The sequence below is a fragment of the Saimiri boliviensis genome, chromosome 8 (genome assembly GCF_048565385.1).
Source record: "Saimiri boliviensis isolate mSaiBol1 chromosome 8, mSaiBol1.pri, whole genome shotgun sequence".
NCBI classification, from domain to species: Eukaryota; Metazoa; Chordata; class Mammalia; order Primates; family Cebidae; genus Saimiri; species Saimiri boliviensis.
Genome location: NC_133456.1, coordinates 25,423,707 through 25,438,786, shown reverse-complemented (window position 1 = coordinate 25,438,786; position 15,080 = coordinate 25,423,707). Strand labels below are relative to the sequence as shown.

General features: G+C 41.4%; 1 protein-coding gene across 3 annotated transcripts in view; it reads right to left on the bottom strand.

Moving 5' to 3' along the window:
- Positions 1–12,819, bottom strand: part of TXNRD3 (thioredoxin reductase 3) — a 37,765-nt gene extending 24,946 nt beyond the window's left edge. The window contains exons 1-7 of one of the 3 annotated variants that reach the window (XM_039477628.2): positions 12,594–12,819; positions 10,848–10,908; positions 9,715–9,824; positions 7,882–7,986; positions 7,563–7,635; positions 6,696–6,815; positions 3,503–3,645 (exon numbers count right to left, since the gene is read on the bottom strand). In XM_039477628.2, the coding sequence (XP_039333562.1) occupies positions 3,503–3,645; positions 6,696–6,815; positions 7,563–7,635; positions 7,882–7,986; positions 9,715–9,824; positions 10,848–10,908; positions 12,594–12,749 (768 nt within the window). In that variant the 5' untranslated portion in view covers positions 12,750–12,819. The other 2 variants (XM_074404182.1, XM_074404181.1) reach the window with 2 other exon arrangements.
- Between the last annotated feature and the right edge of the window lie 2,261 nt (positions 12,820–15,080).

Below are 15,080 nucleotides of genomic sequence, written 5' to 3'. Positions count from 1 at the left end.
GAAGGCCCTTATGTCATCCTAACAACTTAGGCTATGGGGAACCAACAAAGGCTGTTCATAATTTGTAATTATACAAATAATTCAAAAATATATTTTCCTTTAAAAACATTCAAACTCAAGGAGAACTACAAACCACTGCTCAGTGAAATAAGAGAGGACACAAACAGATGGAGAAACATTCCATGTTCATGGTTAGGAAGAATCAAGAAAATGGCCACACTGCCCAAAGTAATTTACAGATTCAACGCTATCCCCAACAAGCTTCCAATGACCTTCTTCACAGAACTGGAAAAAACCACCTTAAACTTCTTATGGAACCAAAAGAGAGCCCGCATAGCCAAGTCAATTCTAAGCAAAAACAACAAAGTGGGAGGTATCACACTGCCGGACTTCAAACTACACTACAAGACTACAGCAATCAAAAGAGCATGGTACTGGTACCAAAACAGAGATACAGACCAATGGAACAGAACAGAGGCCTGAAAGGCAACCCAACACATCTACAACCATCTGATCATTGACAAACCTGACAAAAACAAGCAATGGGGAAAGGATTGCCTGTTTAATAAATGATGTTGGGAAAACTGGCTAGCCATGTGCAGAAAGCAGAAACTTGACCCCTTCCCGACACCTTACACTAAAATTAACTCCAGATAGATTAAAGACTTAAACATAAGACCTAACAGCATAAAAATCCTAGAAGAAAATCTAGGCAAAACCGTTCAGGACACAGGTGTAGGCAAGGACTTCATGACCAAAACACCAAAAGCACTGGCAACAAAAGCCAAAATAGACAAATCAGACCTAATCAAACTCCACAGTTTCTGCACAGCAAAAGAAACAGTCATTAGAGTGAATTGGCAACCAACAGAATGGGAAAAAATTTTTGCAGTCTACCCATCTGACAAAGGGTTGATATCTAGAATCTACAAAGAACTAAAACAGATTTACAAGAAAAAAACAAACAAGCCCATTCAAAAGTAGGCAAAGGACATGAACAGACACTTTACAAAAGAAGACATACATGAGGCCAAGAAACATATGAAAAAAGTGCTCATCGTCACTGGTCATTAGAGAAATGCAAATCAAAACTACATTGAGATACCACCTCATGCCAGTTAGGATGGCTGGCGATCATTAGAAAATCCAGAGACAACAGATGCTGGAGAGGATGTGGAGAAATAGGAACACTTTTACACTGTTGGTGGGAGTGTAAATTGGTTCAACCATCGTGGAAGACAGTGTGGTGATTCCTCAAGGACCTAGACACAGAAATTCCATTGGACCCAGCAATCCCATTACTGGGTATATATCCAAAGGATTATAAATTGTTCTACTATAAGGACACATGCACACAAATGTTCACTGCAGCACTGTTCACAGTAGCAAAGACCTGGAACCAACCCCAATGCCCACTGATGACTGACTGGACAGGGAAAATGTGGCACATATACACCATGGAATACTATGCAGCCATCAAATACAATGAGTTCATGTCCTTTGTAGGGACACGGATGAACCTGGAAACCATCATTCTCAGCAAACTGACACAAGAACAGAAAATCAAACACCACGTGTTCTCACTCATAGGTGGGTGTTGAACAATGAGAACACATGGACACAGGGAGGGGAGCATCACACACTGGGGTCTGTAGAGGGGAAACAGGGGAGGGACAGTGCAGGGTGGGGAGTTGGGGAGAGAGAGCATGGGGAGAAATGCCAGATTTAGGTGATGGGAAGGAAGTCAGCACATCACACTGCCATGTGTGTACCTATGTTACAATCTTGCATGTTCTTCACATGTACCCCAAAACCTAAAATGCAATAAAAAGAAAAAAACTGAGGAGAAAAAAAAATACATTATGAGCACATTCCCATGTCATGAAGTATCTTTTTATAATATTTTTTGTTGCTATACTGGGTTCAATGATAAGTGTGAGCACAGTATGTTTAATAAACACCAATTGTTGGGGAAAAATAAAACATTCAAATACTAATGAAGGTGTTTAAACAAGTGGGTTGGCACCATGAGTGGGATATAGAACACAGCCTGGAGAAAGAGCCTTGCTTGGAAGGGCTCTGAAAAAGACAAGTGAGTACAGGCTGTGGGGTCAAAGGGAGACTCTGGAGTTTCTAGCGTTGAGGGACTGGGAATGTGCTAGCATCACTAAACCAAGAGCCACACAAGAGGCAGGTATGGCTGGGGCTTATTCAACCATCTGTGCCAGGAAATTTGAGAAATAAAACAGGTATTTCTGCCGTGTTTCACATAAATAACATAATTCAAATTGGCCCATGTAAGGTTTTAAAGGGCTAGCTTTACCTTATTATTTTTTAGGAGTGAAATATATCTTTAATTGACTTTAAAACACATCATCCAAAATATAGATTATATGGCAAATGATAACAATTGTTAAAGCTAGGAATTGAATATTTGGCTATTTACTATGTTACGTTCTCAATTATTTCCTGTTCAAATAAAAATATTTAAACAAAATGTTGAAAATAAACCTTGAAGGGCAGCTTTAAATGGACCATACTTCACACGTTTCTGAGATAACAACTGAATAAAACATAATCTAAAATCTTGCCAAGATTATCTCACACTGTGCTAACAAAGTATAAAAATAAACTAGATGATGAGGACAATATCTGATTGTCTGTCATAATTCCAATTTAAACTGTTTGTGTTCTTCAAAATGATCTCATTGTCCTTATATTATTAATCTAATAATATATAAATACTACAAAGATAAACTTACAAAACACACTAATTCTAATACTACTTTTATCAATGCTTTTATGAATAATATATATTGGAGTTCTAGTTAAGGTTTCATTTTTAGGAAGCATTCCACTAATAAAATTTTGATCTTTTTAGTCTTTTAAATTTTGAACTGCTTAGTCTAAACATGTTCTCTTTTTTTTTTTTTTTTTGAGACGGAGTTTCGCTCTTGTTACCCAGGCTGGAGTGCAATGGCGCGATCTCGGCTCACCGCAACCTCCGCCTCCTGGGTTCAGGCAATTCTCCTGTCTCAGCCTCCTGAGTAGCTGGAATTACCGGCATGTGCCACCATGCCCAGCTAATTTTTTGTATTTTTAGTAGAGACGGGGTTTCACCATGTTGACCAGGATGGTCTCGATCTCTCGACCTCGTGATCCACCCGCCTCGGCCTCCCAAAGTGCTGGGATTACAGGCTTGAGCCACCGCGCCCGGCCCAACATGTTCTCTTTTAATATGGCCATAAAATAAAAGGCAAATAACTTTAAACTAAGGGTTCTTTAAAATACAATTTCCTCAAGGTAACCAAACATATAGAATTAACAAACAATGGGAGAAAAACACGTGTACACGCATGACCGTGTGTGTGCGTGTGTATGCACGCGCACGCACACACACACCTGTGACGCTCCTTAGCATGCAACATGAAATTTTAGTCCCAGGCAAGTATAAACAATTGTAAGGAAAGGAAATGAACAAGACAAGAAACTCAAACAGTACCTTTATTTTGTGATGTTCAACAAATTCTCCATAGGAATTGACATAGGCCACAGCCTTTTCCCTCAAAGACAACCCGTAGCCAAAGTTTAGAGAGCGGATGTGGTTCTGAATTGCTTTTGTCATCGTCTCCCAGTTGTGCTTCACTAAGAAGAAACAACCAGGATAAAGATGTTACGTGAATTTTACCTTTAATGGTAAACTATACGTAACCGGACATGAGCCATGCTAACAGTGCTTTAAAAATCATGAAGTAGACAGAAGATAATTAACAATTTAAATCTTTTTTATGCCAGCCATAGTTTATAGTCTTCCTATTTTATATCACAAAGAATGTGCAAAAAGCAAGAATTTTGAAAAGAAGGAAACTGGGGAAAAGTCCATGGAGGAGAGAATGCAGAAACTGGCCCTCATATGGCAATGCCCACGACGACATGAGGCAGGAGGCTCACTTCTCCTTGGTGGCATCTCCTAGAACCCTTTCCTGCCACAATGGTACATACCCTCACATCCTAAAGATATTTCTTCCCCATCCCCCAGAAAAACTTTTCTTCCAACCCTTAAACCACTTATCCTAAGAATCCTGTCAGCTCAGCTCACAGTTCATGTGTCCTTTTGTTTCTTGTTCTTGTTGCAAAAGGCATTCTAGATTAGAGGCTCTCAAATATGTTACAACGGGAATCATGTTGACCTATACAAATCCTAGGACCTGCCAAAAACTATAAAATCAGGAGTGGGACCCTGGAACCTATACAGCTAAAAGGCTCCTCCTGGAGTTTCTGATATGCCAAATCTATGAACTTGCACTTTGAAACCACCTGCTCTACTGTTTCACTGATGTGTTTAGTCCTGCAACAGTACATTTTTAAATACTGAGAAAGGTCACCCTCTATACCTTCTCAAAGGTTGCCTAGCTATTTTCACATATGTATTTTTCAATACAAATTTTAAAATAATTAGCCAATCTCCAAAAAGAAAAAAATGTCTCATGGAGATCTTACCAGACTTATATAAAATTTACAAATAATTTTTGAGATAATGTCTTCACAATATTGAGACACCCTCTCTAAAATCATAGTAAATTTCTTGTCATGCCTTTATTTTCTTTCCTTATTTATCCTATATATTCCTGGTTGAATTTATTTCAAGTTCTTTTCATTTTTTGTTACAATTTTCAATTATACATGTGAATATATATGTATATATCGACACACCACATATACATACACATACACAATACATGTATATATACCTATACATACACACACACCCCCACATAGATATTTTAAGAGACAGGGTCTCACTCTGTTGCTGAGGCTAGAGTGCCGTGACACAATCTCAGCTCACTGCAGCCTCGACCTCCCAGATCCAATCAATCCTCCTGCCTCAGCCTCCTGAGTAGTTGGGACTACAGGCATGCACCACCATGTCCAGCTAATCCTAGCTTGACCTAAAGCTCTCCATTGAGCTAACTGGAGAAATGTGTCCAGCATCAACCCATTATCCTGAACTCAACCCCACCCTGCCAATAAATCAAAGCTGCCTGTGTTTTCTATCTCAATGAATGGTATTCCATTTCCCCCAGTCCCTCTTCCTGTATTCTTTCCTCTCCCTCACTCCATCTCCTACCATGACCTGGATGGCTTGTCATAATCAACTGGCTATGGTCAGAACCAGGATCATATATGATCCTTCAAATGTGCATATTCACTGCCCACATCTATCAGATCAAAATATCTGCAAAAAGAGACAAGTGGTTTGTAAGTTGTCTTAAACTCCACAAGACATTCTGATATACAGCCAAGTCTACATCCAACTGATCACCACGTCTGGTCAGTTCTATGCCTTCAGTTGCCCTCCGACCTGACTTCAGTCTTTGCTCAGGCCTCTGTCATTTCTTGTCTCCACTTCCCCATACTTTCCTCTCTTTTCTAAGCTCCTCAGTGCCATCAAAGGTGTAAAAGTTGTCAGAATCAAAATGGAGTAACTTGTGCTTAAAAAAAAAAAAAAAAAAAGAACTCTGACAAACAGAGCTGGGGAAGGCCATGAAGAAAGGGTTTTCTGGGTTGTATACCTGATAACATAATCATCACATCACAAACACTGCAAAAACCACAAACTTGCCCAGAGGCCATCACAACCTTACATAAAAATACATCTTCCAGGACATCTGCCCAGCAACTGCCTGTCCACCTTGGACTTGAGTCACCCTAGTTACTGATCCTTGTAGCCAAGGATAATCATTTCAATCCTATCACCCTCATTTTTGCTTAGGAAACCCTCGTCTTCCTTTACATCCCTGAACACGCACATCATTTACTATGGCACACATGTTCCAGCTGCAGTGCCCAATTCAGAAATAAGCATTATTTTCTTTAGGGAGCTTCTCTCTACTTGCTACTTAGCTTGACAGAAGGACCCAGAATCACAGCCCATGGCTCATGCTCCTCTCCTGCTTCAACTCCCTTCATCTACTCTTCACTCCAGCTGCTCCTAACTCCCCAAAACATCATGTTTCCTCACATCTCCATAGTGTTCATCAAGCTGCTTCCTGTGTTAAAGGTCCTACACCTCTGTGACCTTCCAGATGCAGCTCAAGGGTCACCCTGTCTAAAGAGCTTTCCCTCACACTCCCCCACCACCCTCAAGGCTGCATGGAGCCAATACTCTAAGCAGCACAGCTAATTTGAATGCACTGAATGAATTTCCTTGTCTCTCTCTCTCTCTCCCACTAGACTACGTGCTATTTACAGGCAGCTCTGCTTCCTCACATCGGTATCCTCAGAGCCTGGCTAATACATGTTTACTAGATGAATATCTTTTCCACCTTTCATTAACCAAAGATACATATAACCACGGAGAAAAAATGTAACAGATAAAATTCAAATAATAACCCTTGCTATTCTATTTTCCTTAGACTTGAAAGAAATTTGAAAATAGCAATTATTTAATCTTTTACATTCTGCCAAGGATATGGAATTGCTGCAGCTGAGACAATTCCCTCTCTAGGTGGTGAGGCCCATAACAGCAGGACCCTCTTTGCATCCTCTATGCCTGGCTGACACAGTGGCTTCCTAATGAATGTTCATTAAATGAATTATGAACTCAACTATAAAAATATGAACAGCAAGTCTTTATCTTTAAAAAACTCATTTTTTTCTTTTCTCTCAATCTATACTTTATATACATTACTCACCTTGTTGATTATACTCCCAGCCAAACTTCCTTGAGTCATGTAATGCCTGCCCCAAAAGGGCAGCCTGATGCATCAATTTCTTAGGAATACAACCTACATTTACACAAGTGCCACCAAGACCTGAGGAAAAAAATAAGTTTTAATGCTTCTTCTGTGTGTGTCTAGTTTCACACATCTGCAGACACATTGTATTAAAACATGTGGAAATTACAAGCTCAATGGTGAGGGGACGACACTTCACCCCAAAATAAGACACAAGGGATTATCCCAAATTTTCTGATCACGGTTTCACAACCGTGGAGACTCAAGGACCCCTAAAAATACAGACACGCATGTGAGAAGTTTTCTGGGCACAGAGTCCAAAACTTTCACTTGAGTCTAATCCACAGTGATCAGAATGATCTGAGATTAACTAAATATGTACTACACCAAGGGTGAGAGAGGGTGAGAAACTCAGCTCCCAGCCTTGTACTCTCCATAACTCCGACTCCTCTGAGCCATGTCGTCAACTGCAAGCTGCCTGGACACCTTTACTCTGAGTGCTAAACAACACAAAATGTATCATCGCCACTTGTTAACTATAACCTCACTAAGACTCGGTTCATTTAAAAAATTTATTTTTATTTATTTTTTTAAATAGAGACAAGGTCTCGCTATATTATCCAGGCTAGTCTGGAACTCCTGAGTCCCATAAAGTACTGGGATTACAGGCAGGAGCCTCTGGGTCTGGCCTAGCCTTGCCTGTTTTCTTATCCAAGAAACAGGTGAGTTATACCTCTTGAGATTGTCATGAGGATTAAATGAGATTACATAAAGCAAACAACATATGTAAAGAGCATAGAGGAACAACAGAGATAAACAGCTTACCCCAGCACGTGCCCTGAGGTGACGGGACAACAAAGTCTAGAACCATAACTTTCTTTCCCAAAATGGCAGCTTCCTACAAATGAACAACAACAAAATTTACATCTAAAGATCTTGTCACTTTTCTGACACTCTCTCAATTTTTGTCTTCTCTAAAAGACTGTTTTTGTGTGACACACAATCTTTTACCTGAATTACACCAGCTATTACAATAGAAGCTTAAACTGTAACGTTAGTTGTTTCTTCTTTTTTTAAGTATAGAAGAAATGCCTATGGCAATCACCAGGAAGATTATCTATGAATTTCATTTCTATGTTCATACCTTTGCACACGAAAGGCCACCAGAACCACCACCGATGACGATCAGATCATAATCATATGCCGAATCTTCGTGAAGGAGCTTTTGCAACAAACCACTCTGATATGCCTATGGTTTAATTACAGGAGAAAGAACACTGCAGAATTTAAAGTTTTACAGCTATTTATGTGTACCCTATGTTCAATTGGTATGGATTTCTTTTATAAAAATCTTAGGAACAATCTATAATTTATCTAAGTTGGAACTGTACATTTATCTGGATGCTATTTAAAAATACAGTCTAACTTGTTAGAACTTATACCAAAGTGTATACGTTTTTGTCCCTTCTGACCTATCACCTGACAGCTATGCATGTGCCAAATAACTTAGAAGGCCGTGGCTCTGGATCTACGTAAGATGAGGTCATTTTCTTGGTCCAATCATCAAAATGTTATAGTCAAATGCAGTGGAATACCAAGTATCATTTTTCAATATCCTTGCTCATCTATGCTAGTCTTCATTTTGAAAAACATTTTATGCATTATCAGCATATTTTGTCATGGCTTTTCATAAATAAATCTAACTTTTGTAACTACAAAAGTAGCTCAATTACTGGTGAGCTTTCTATACAACACCAACATCTTGCATTTTCTTTCAGCAAGTCATGATGCTGGCCCTGGGGCGTATCCTCTTGCTCACTTGGCCCTCCTTGTGATCAGAAGTAGTTCAGATGAGGTTAGAGGTTCAATCTATGATTTAGTAACAATTTTCTTTACACCAAGTCAGTTGTTCGCTTCCATTATCTTGGGTTTAGACAAACACCATGATCAAATTAGCGCTTCCTGTGACACACAACAGATGCTTCGTAACTATTTGGACTCACCAGATGCATGTGTCCCCATGAAGAATGGGTGCCCAAAAAGGTTTTGGGGACATTCTAAAAAGGGGTCCTCTGGCCTCCTTACTTTCAGGTGCCCTTAGGGAAATCCAGCTCATCAGGATCTGCCATCCAAGAAATATCTCTCTGTCTTAAAATAACAGAATTGCTGTCTCTGTACCTACAGATTCATTCCTGGACATCATTTTCCAGGTTAAGATTGGCAAGACGACCACTTCAGAAGGTGTACAGGGGCCATAATTACAGGACTTAACACTAAGTAAACTGGGTTATAGATTCTAGGATTAATAAAGCAGATTGTTACAGCATAAGGATGCTGATCATAGATTAACACACAATGTAGACCACCTTTTTTCCCACAAAAATATAATTCTTAATTAAAGCCTCAAATATAACTATTTAATCAATCATTGATTACTTATATTGTATACAGATACAAAGGACATGACAGAGCAGAATTTTAATAAAAGTAAATAACTAATTATAAAATAAGGACCTTATTTAATTAACATCAATTTTTATCTATCACTGCTTACCTAACAACTCCTGTTCAGTGTAGCATTCTAGGAATCAAAAAATCAAAAGCCATAGGCCATTGCAAAGCACCCCAGGGTTAGCAGCCTTAACAGGAATTCTAACTGCCCCAGACAAAAATGTCAGAGTTGACCTCTTTATACTGGGCAATGAGTAAAATGTTCTCTCTCTCCATCAGGAGGAAAAGACCTGGGATGTCCTCAGGGTGGCCCACCTGTTGTTCCTGGTATCCTCACACAAAAATCCTAGCTTCTGGAAAAGCTAATTTCCCTTAATGCAATCAATGTTATCTGATAATTGTCCTATATGCTTCATTTTATAATTTCCAAAAGATGAGTGGACTGCCAAAAACCATTTTCTCTTGTTTAGATACTTTTTAAAAATGTGAACAAACAGCACTGAAGAACATACAATACTATTATTACCTGGAAAGTTTGGTCACATCCACCAACATGCACTTTATTCACAAAAATATTGGGCACGGTTTTCTGATTAGTGATTTCTAACAGCACTTCTTGAATCTTGGCCCCATCATCTAAAGAAGAAAAAACTATATATAAAAATACTGAAACAAGTTCCAAATCTTTGTGAGTTAAACTAAAGTGTTACAACACTCAAATGTTCACATGTAAATACCCGTAATAGGTGAGTGTGTTATATAACTTTATGAAATGAGAACTCAAGGGGAAAACATCCATGCTTGCCAAGAAAATCTTCAAAAATAAAGATCTACTAATTCATTTAAGATAAACGCTTCAAAATTAGATTTTGATATATTATTCAGTGACTATGCCAAGACAAACAGATAAAAGTCATCTTTAAAGAGCAAATATTAAGATAAAATCTGCTGTAACAATAATAACTCAGAAAATACTTCTTACAATTACATTTTAAAATGTTCACGATCATGGTCCAAAATTTTTCTTCCACCCCTAAAAATAAAACTGGTCCATGACTACTTAAGACTACCTTATTAGTACACACTTTAGAAAGTCTCCAAGATTCAAGAGCATTTCATTCATTAAGGTAACTTGGTTAAAATGAGTCACTGAGGTTCTATGAAGGCAGAAATCAAACTTTTTCTGTTCATTACCGTACCCTCACCCCTGAAAAGCTCCTTATGTGTAAAGTGCTCAACTAATATTAGATACATGAATGCCAAGAATTCAAAAGTATAAAGCTAAAAACTTAATATACTCTCTCCCTGGTGGATGACACAGCCAGGAAATGGAAGTGGATTCTTTTCATTTGTTACAGCTTAATCTATTCTGCTAGAGAGCTGGCGGATACAGCTGAAATGCCTCAAGTACTTCAAAGGGAGCAGCTTATATATCTTCCCCTTACTCCCTTCCCTCAAATATGGAAAATATATAAATAAAAAACCTACACCAACTTATCTGCCACATAAGGGTTCATTTTCTGCATGGCTGAATGTAGACAAAAATGCCTCATCTAATCTGGAGACAAGAATAATTTGAATTGAACGAAGTAAATGGAAAGAAGTCAATCTTGTTGGCATTTATCATAAACAACACTGTATAGTAACTGGTCTACTTACCAACTTGATCAAGTTCCAAGACATAACATTCAGTTCCCAAAGAAGAAAAGAGTTCTTTCACCTGAAACAAAAATTAAGCTAAGTTTCACTCTCACAAAAGATGCAACAGCTGTGAAATATGAACATAGTAATGAGAGACGTCAAAAATAAATGTTCTGGAGGAAGAGGAGTTCTAGCCAATGGGTGGTTTTCATTTTTTTTTTTTTTAATTTTCCTTTCCTCTACACATTTTCCCAGAATAATCTCAGGCCACCCCTTGCCTCCTTTTTACTGTCTCCTTATGACTTTCAAATCTACAACTTTCCCCCAAATCTCTTTTTTGAATTCAAGATAGACAGTATCTATTTTCCACCTGTGTGTTCCACGGGCATCTCACAGGCAACATATCCACAATGCTACTCTTCTCCTTCCATGTACCATTTCCTCTTCCTGTGTTTCCTTTCAATAGTCATTAAATCATTAAACAAATTTTTATCTGTCAAACACTTTGAATACATCTGTCCTTAGAAATATGATATGATTCATTACAGGGAACAGTCAGCAATGAAAATTAATGAATCCAAGCTACAGACACTAACATGCATGAATCTCTGAAACATAACTGTTGAGGAAGAAAACTGCAGAAGAATACATATGTATGTATGGTTCTATTTATATCAAGTCCCAAAACAGGCCAAAATGAACCAAATATTGATTAATAATGTATATGTATTTGGTTAAAATGTAAAAAGAAGAAATTTTGCATCACAGTGGTTAATCCTGAGGGAGAGAGGAGACAGCCAAGGAAGCTTCTACAGTAACTAGTGTCACTTTATTTATTCTTAAAAATGTATTTGCGTAATATACATGTTTTAAGAAACTATACACATAAACTTCAAATGTATTTAAAAAACACAGCCGATAATTTCACGAACTCAACCCAATAGTTTATGCTTTCGCATACAGTCTTCCACATATCATTGTTTAAACTTTCTGTAAAATGAAGTAAATTCTTCAAGGTTAAAAGTCCTTACACGTAGGTTGTCCCCGCAAAGGCTCGTTTCTAAGTGAAGTATTTTTATTTTTATTTTTATTTTTTTATTTTTATTTATTTATTTTTTTTTGAGACAGAGTTTCACTGGTTACCCAGGCTGGAGTGCAATGGCACGATCTCGGCTCACCGCAACCTCCGCCTCCTGGGTTCAGGCAATTCTCCTGCCTCAGCCTCCTGAGTAGCTGGGATTACAGGCACACGCCACCATGCCCTGCTAATTTTTTGTATCTTTAGTAGAGACGGGGTTTCACCATGTTGACCGGGATGGTCTCGATCTCTTGACCTCGTGATCCACCCGCCTCGGCCTCCCAAAGTGCTGGGATTACAGGCTTGAGCCACCGCGCCCGGCGAAGTATTTTTAAATTCAGAATACATCTGTCCTTAGAAATAACGCCGGATTCCTAGCCCGCCCCAAAAAGTTAAGGCAGTGTGCAACGAAGCTGAAATCGGCTCAGCCATCCTACAACCCTCCAGTACCTTCGTTTCACAAGACGGCAGAACCGAGGCTCGGCACGGGGTCCTAACCCGGGTCGAGGTCACGCAATTAGGAGTGTTTCTATTTCGATAAACTCTCACAAGCCCACCTCAGGGGAAGGCCGGGGAGAGGAGAGGACGGGCGACTGACACCGTCGCCCCAGCCGGCCCGCGGGCGCCCCGGCCCGGCCCCTCCCTGCCCGGGGTGGCGTCCGCCTGGCGGGCCGGGTCGCGCCTACCCGCGTGCTGTGGGGACAGTAGCTCTTGCTGAAGATCACCACCCGGCTGCGCTCGATGAGGCCCAGCAGGCGGCGGCGCAGCTCCTCGCGGGCCTCGGAAGAGCTGCCGGGCCCGGGGGACCCCAGGCGTGCGCGGCGCCCGGGCGGCGACGCCATGCGCGCGCCGCGGACGTGGCCCGGTCGGCGGTTGGGGGCATCGCCTGCCTTTCCTCGCCCCGGCGACTTCGGCGACTTCGGCGGCGGCCGCGGCGACTGCTCCAGGGTTTCGCTCTCGCTCCCGGCCTGGCCGGGTCCGCTCACAAACCGAAACGCAGAAGGCGGCGGCTCCTGGCCCCGGGCGGAGGTGTGGCGAACGGCCGCCCCTGCTGCCCACGCTCCACACGCGCGGGAATCCGCAAGGCCGCTGCTCGCCCCGCCCCCGCCCCAGCTCGCCCCGCCCCCGCCCCAGCTCCGACCCCGCCCCCGGCACCGCCCCGCGCATGCGAACTGGGCTACCCGGCCGCCCACCGCGCAGGTGTCCTGTCACCTGCCCTTCGCAAAGGGGCGGGTACCAAACGCGAGCCTCTTTATCTCCAGGTTGTGCGCGCGTCCAGATATCACCCAGTCTTGGCGATGCCGCTCGGAGATGGCCTTTGTGCAATGTCGTTTAATCCTAATAATCCCCAACAGCCCCTTTAAACCACCTTAAAATCTACGTTCTTCATTTTTTATGGGAAGTGTGAATATGAAAGATTGATATTTTTAAAAGTTTAGGTCACACAAACTAAATAAATATATTGCGTTTGCTATTGCAATGCAGCTTTAAGATGAGTTTCCTAGGTTGCTACCCGTCCGTTCCCTTCTAACATAGAATTCCGGAGCCGCCTCTAACAAAGGGACCCCGAAACCTCAAGAACAGGAATCATCTGTCCATTTCGGTGGGTGGGTGGGAGATCTTGGAGCTGAACCTGCCTGCAGTGACTTACAGCCCCCTTCACCACAGTAGGTGAATAAAACCCCAAAAAAGAGAGACACCCAAGCACAGGACCAGCAGGTGTGAACCAGTTCCTGCCTACCTCTAGGTTGTCATCCCCTAACAAAGTGTCCCTCGGGTTCATTCAGCTTCAGCTACGCGGGTTTTCTCCCTGTGCCTCAGACGCGTCAAAACCATTCCTGCCTTAGGGTCTTTACATCTTTAGCTTTTTCAGTCTAGGATGCTGTCTCCTGCAATGGACTGAATGTTTCTATCACCCAGATTTCATATGTTGAAACTCTCATCCTAATATAATGATATTTGAAAGTTAAGACTTTTAGGAGATAATTAGGTCATGAGGGTGGGTCTTTGAGAGTGGGAATAGTACCAGTAATTAGTATCACTAAGAAGAGGCCAGAGAGCTAGCTCACTGTCCACCATGTGAGAACACAATGAGACCTTCAGCCGGAATTGGCAAGCGGACCCTCATCAGAAGCAACATGCTGACACCCTGATCTCAGACTTCCAGCATCCAGAACTCTGAGAAATAAAATTCTGTTGTTCATAAGACACCCCGTCTGTAGCACTTTGTTATAACGATCCCAATAGACCAACACCTGCTCCAGCAAGTCTGGCTCCTTGTTGCCAACTATTGGCTTAAACGTTACCTCCTTAGAGTACCTTGTGCCCCTAATTTCCATCATTTCACACATATTCTAGTCCATTCATGACACATGCACTATTTTCAACAACCTCTTATAATTTCTGGTTTCCTTGCTTGCTGCCTGCCCTATCCCTGCCTCCGTCACCTCAACTGGAATGTGAGTTCCATGAGAAAAGGGCCTCATCACTCTGGTGCACAGCTGTAGCCCCAGAGTTTACCACAGTGCCTGGCTAATAGAAGGCACGCAATATAGTTTTACTGAATGAATGAACGAGTGATCCACAACTTACCAGAACATATATTACCGTAATTTGCTTCTCCTCTTGTCCTGATATGACAGGATGGGATCTCAAATTCCTCCTCTTCCTACTCTGTTCATCCAGGGAGCCGCAAGTCCAGGAGGTGGAGTACAGATCACAATGTTCAGGGACTGCCTCCTGCAGCTCCTCTTTCCCTGGGCCCATGTAGCCTATTTCATGCCTTGACTCCACAAGTACTTCCTTAACACCTCAATCTGTGCTAAGTGTTAGAGAATAAGCACAGGAAAGATAGTACTTATCTTCAGGAGATCAGAGCCCTTGGAGGAGAGATGTCAAAAACAAGGAATGCAAATTGGCAAGTAGTTCTAAAGAGAGGAATAATACTAGAGCTGGAACTGAAGAACTGTTGGCCCAGATGATAGGCACTGGAAGAGGGAGGCAGCCCAGCTGGACCACAGAAGCAAGGGGAAGCCTGATGCATTTGGGGGAAATGCTGGAGGATCCAAAAATGAGCAGAGGCAAGGAGAAATGAATGCTGTTGAAGTGAGCAGGGGCCAGGTGGCTGCGATCTAGTCGACGCTGTCTGGAAGATCTCTAAGAAGGAAAAGGGG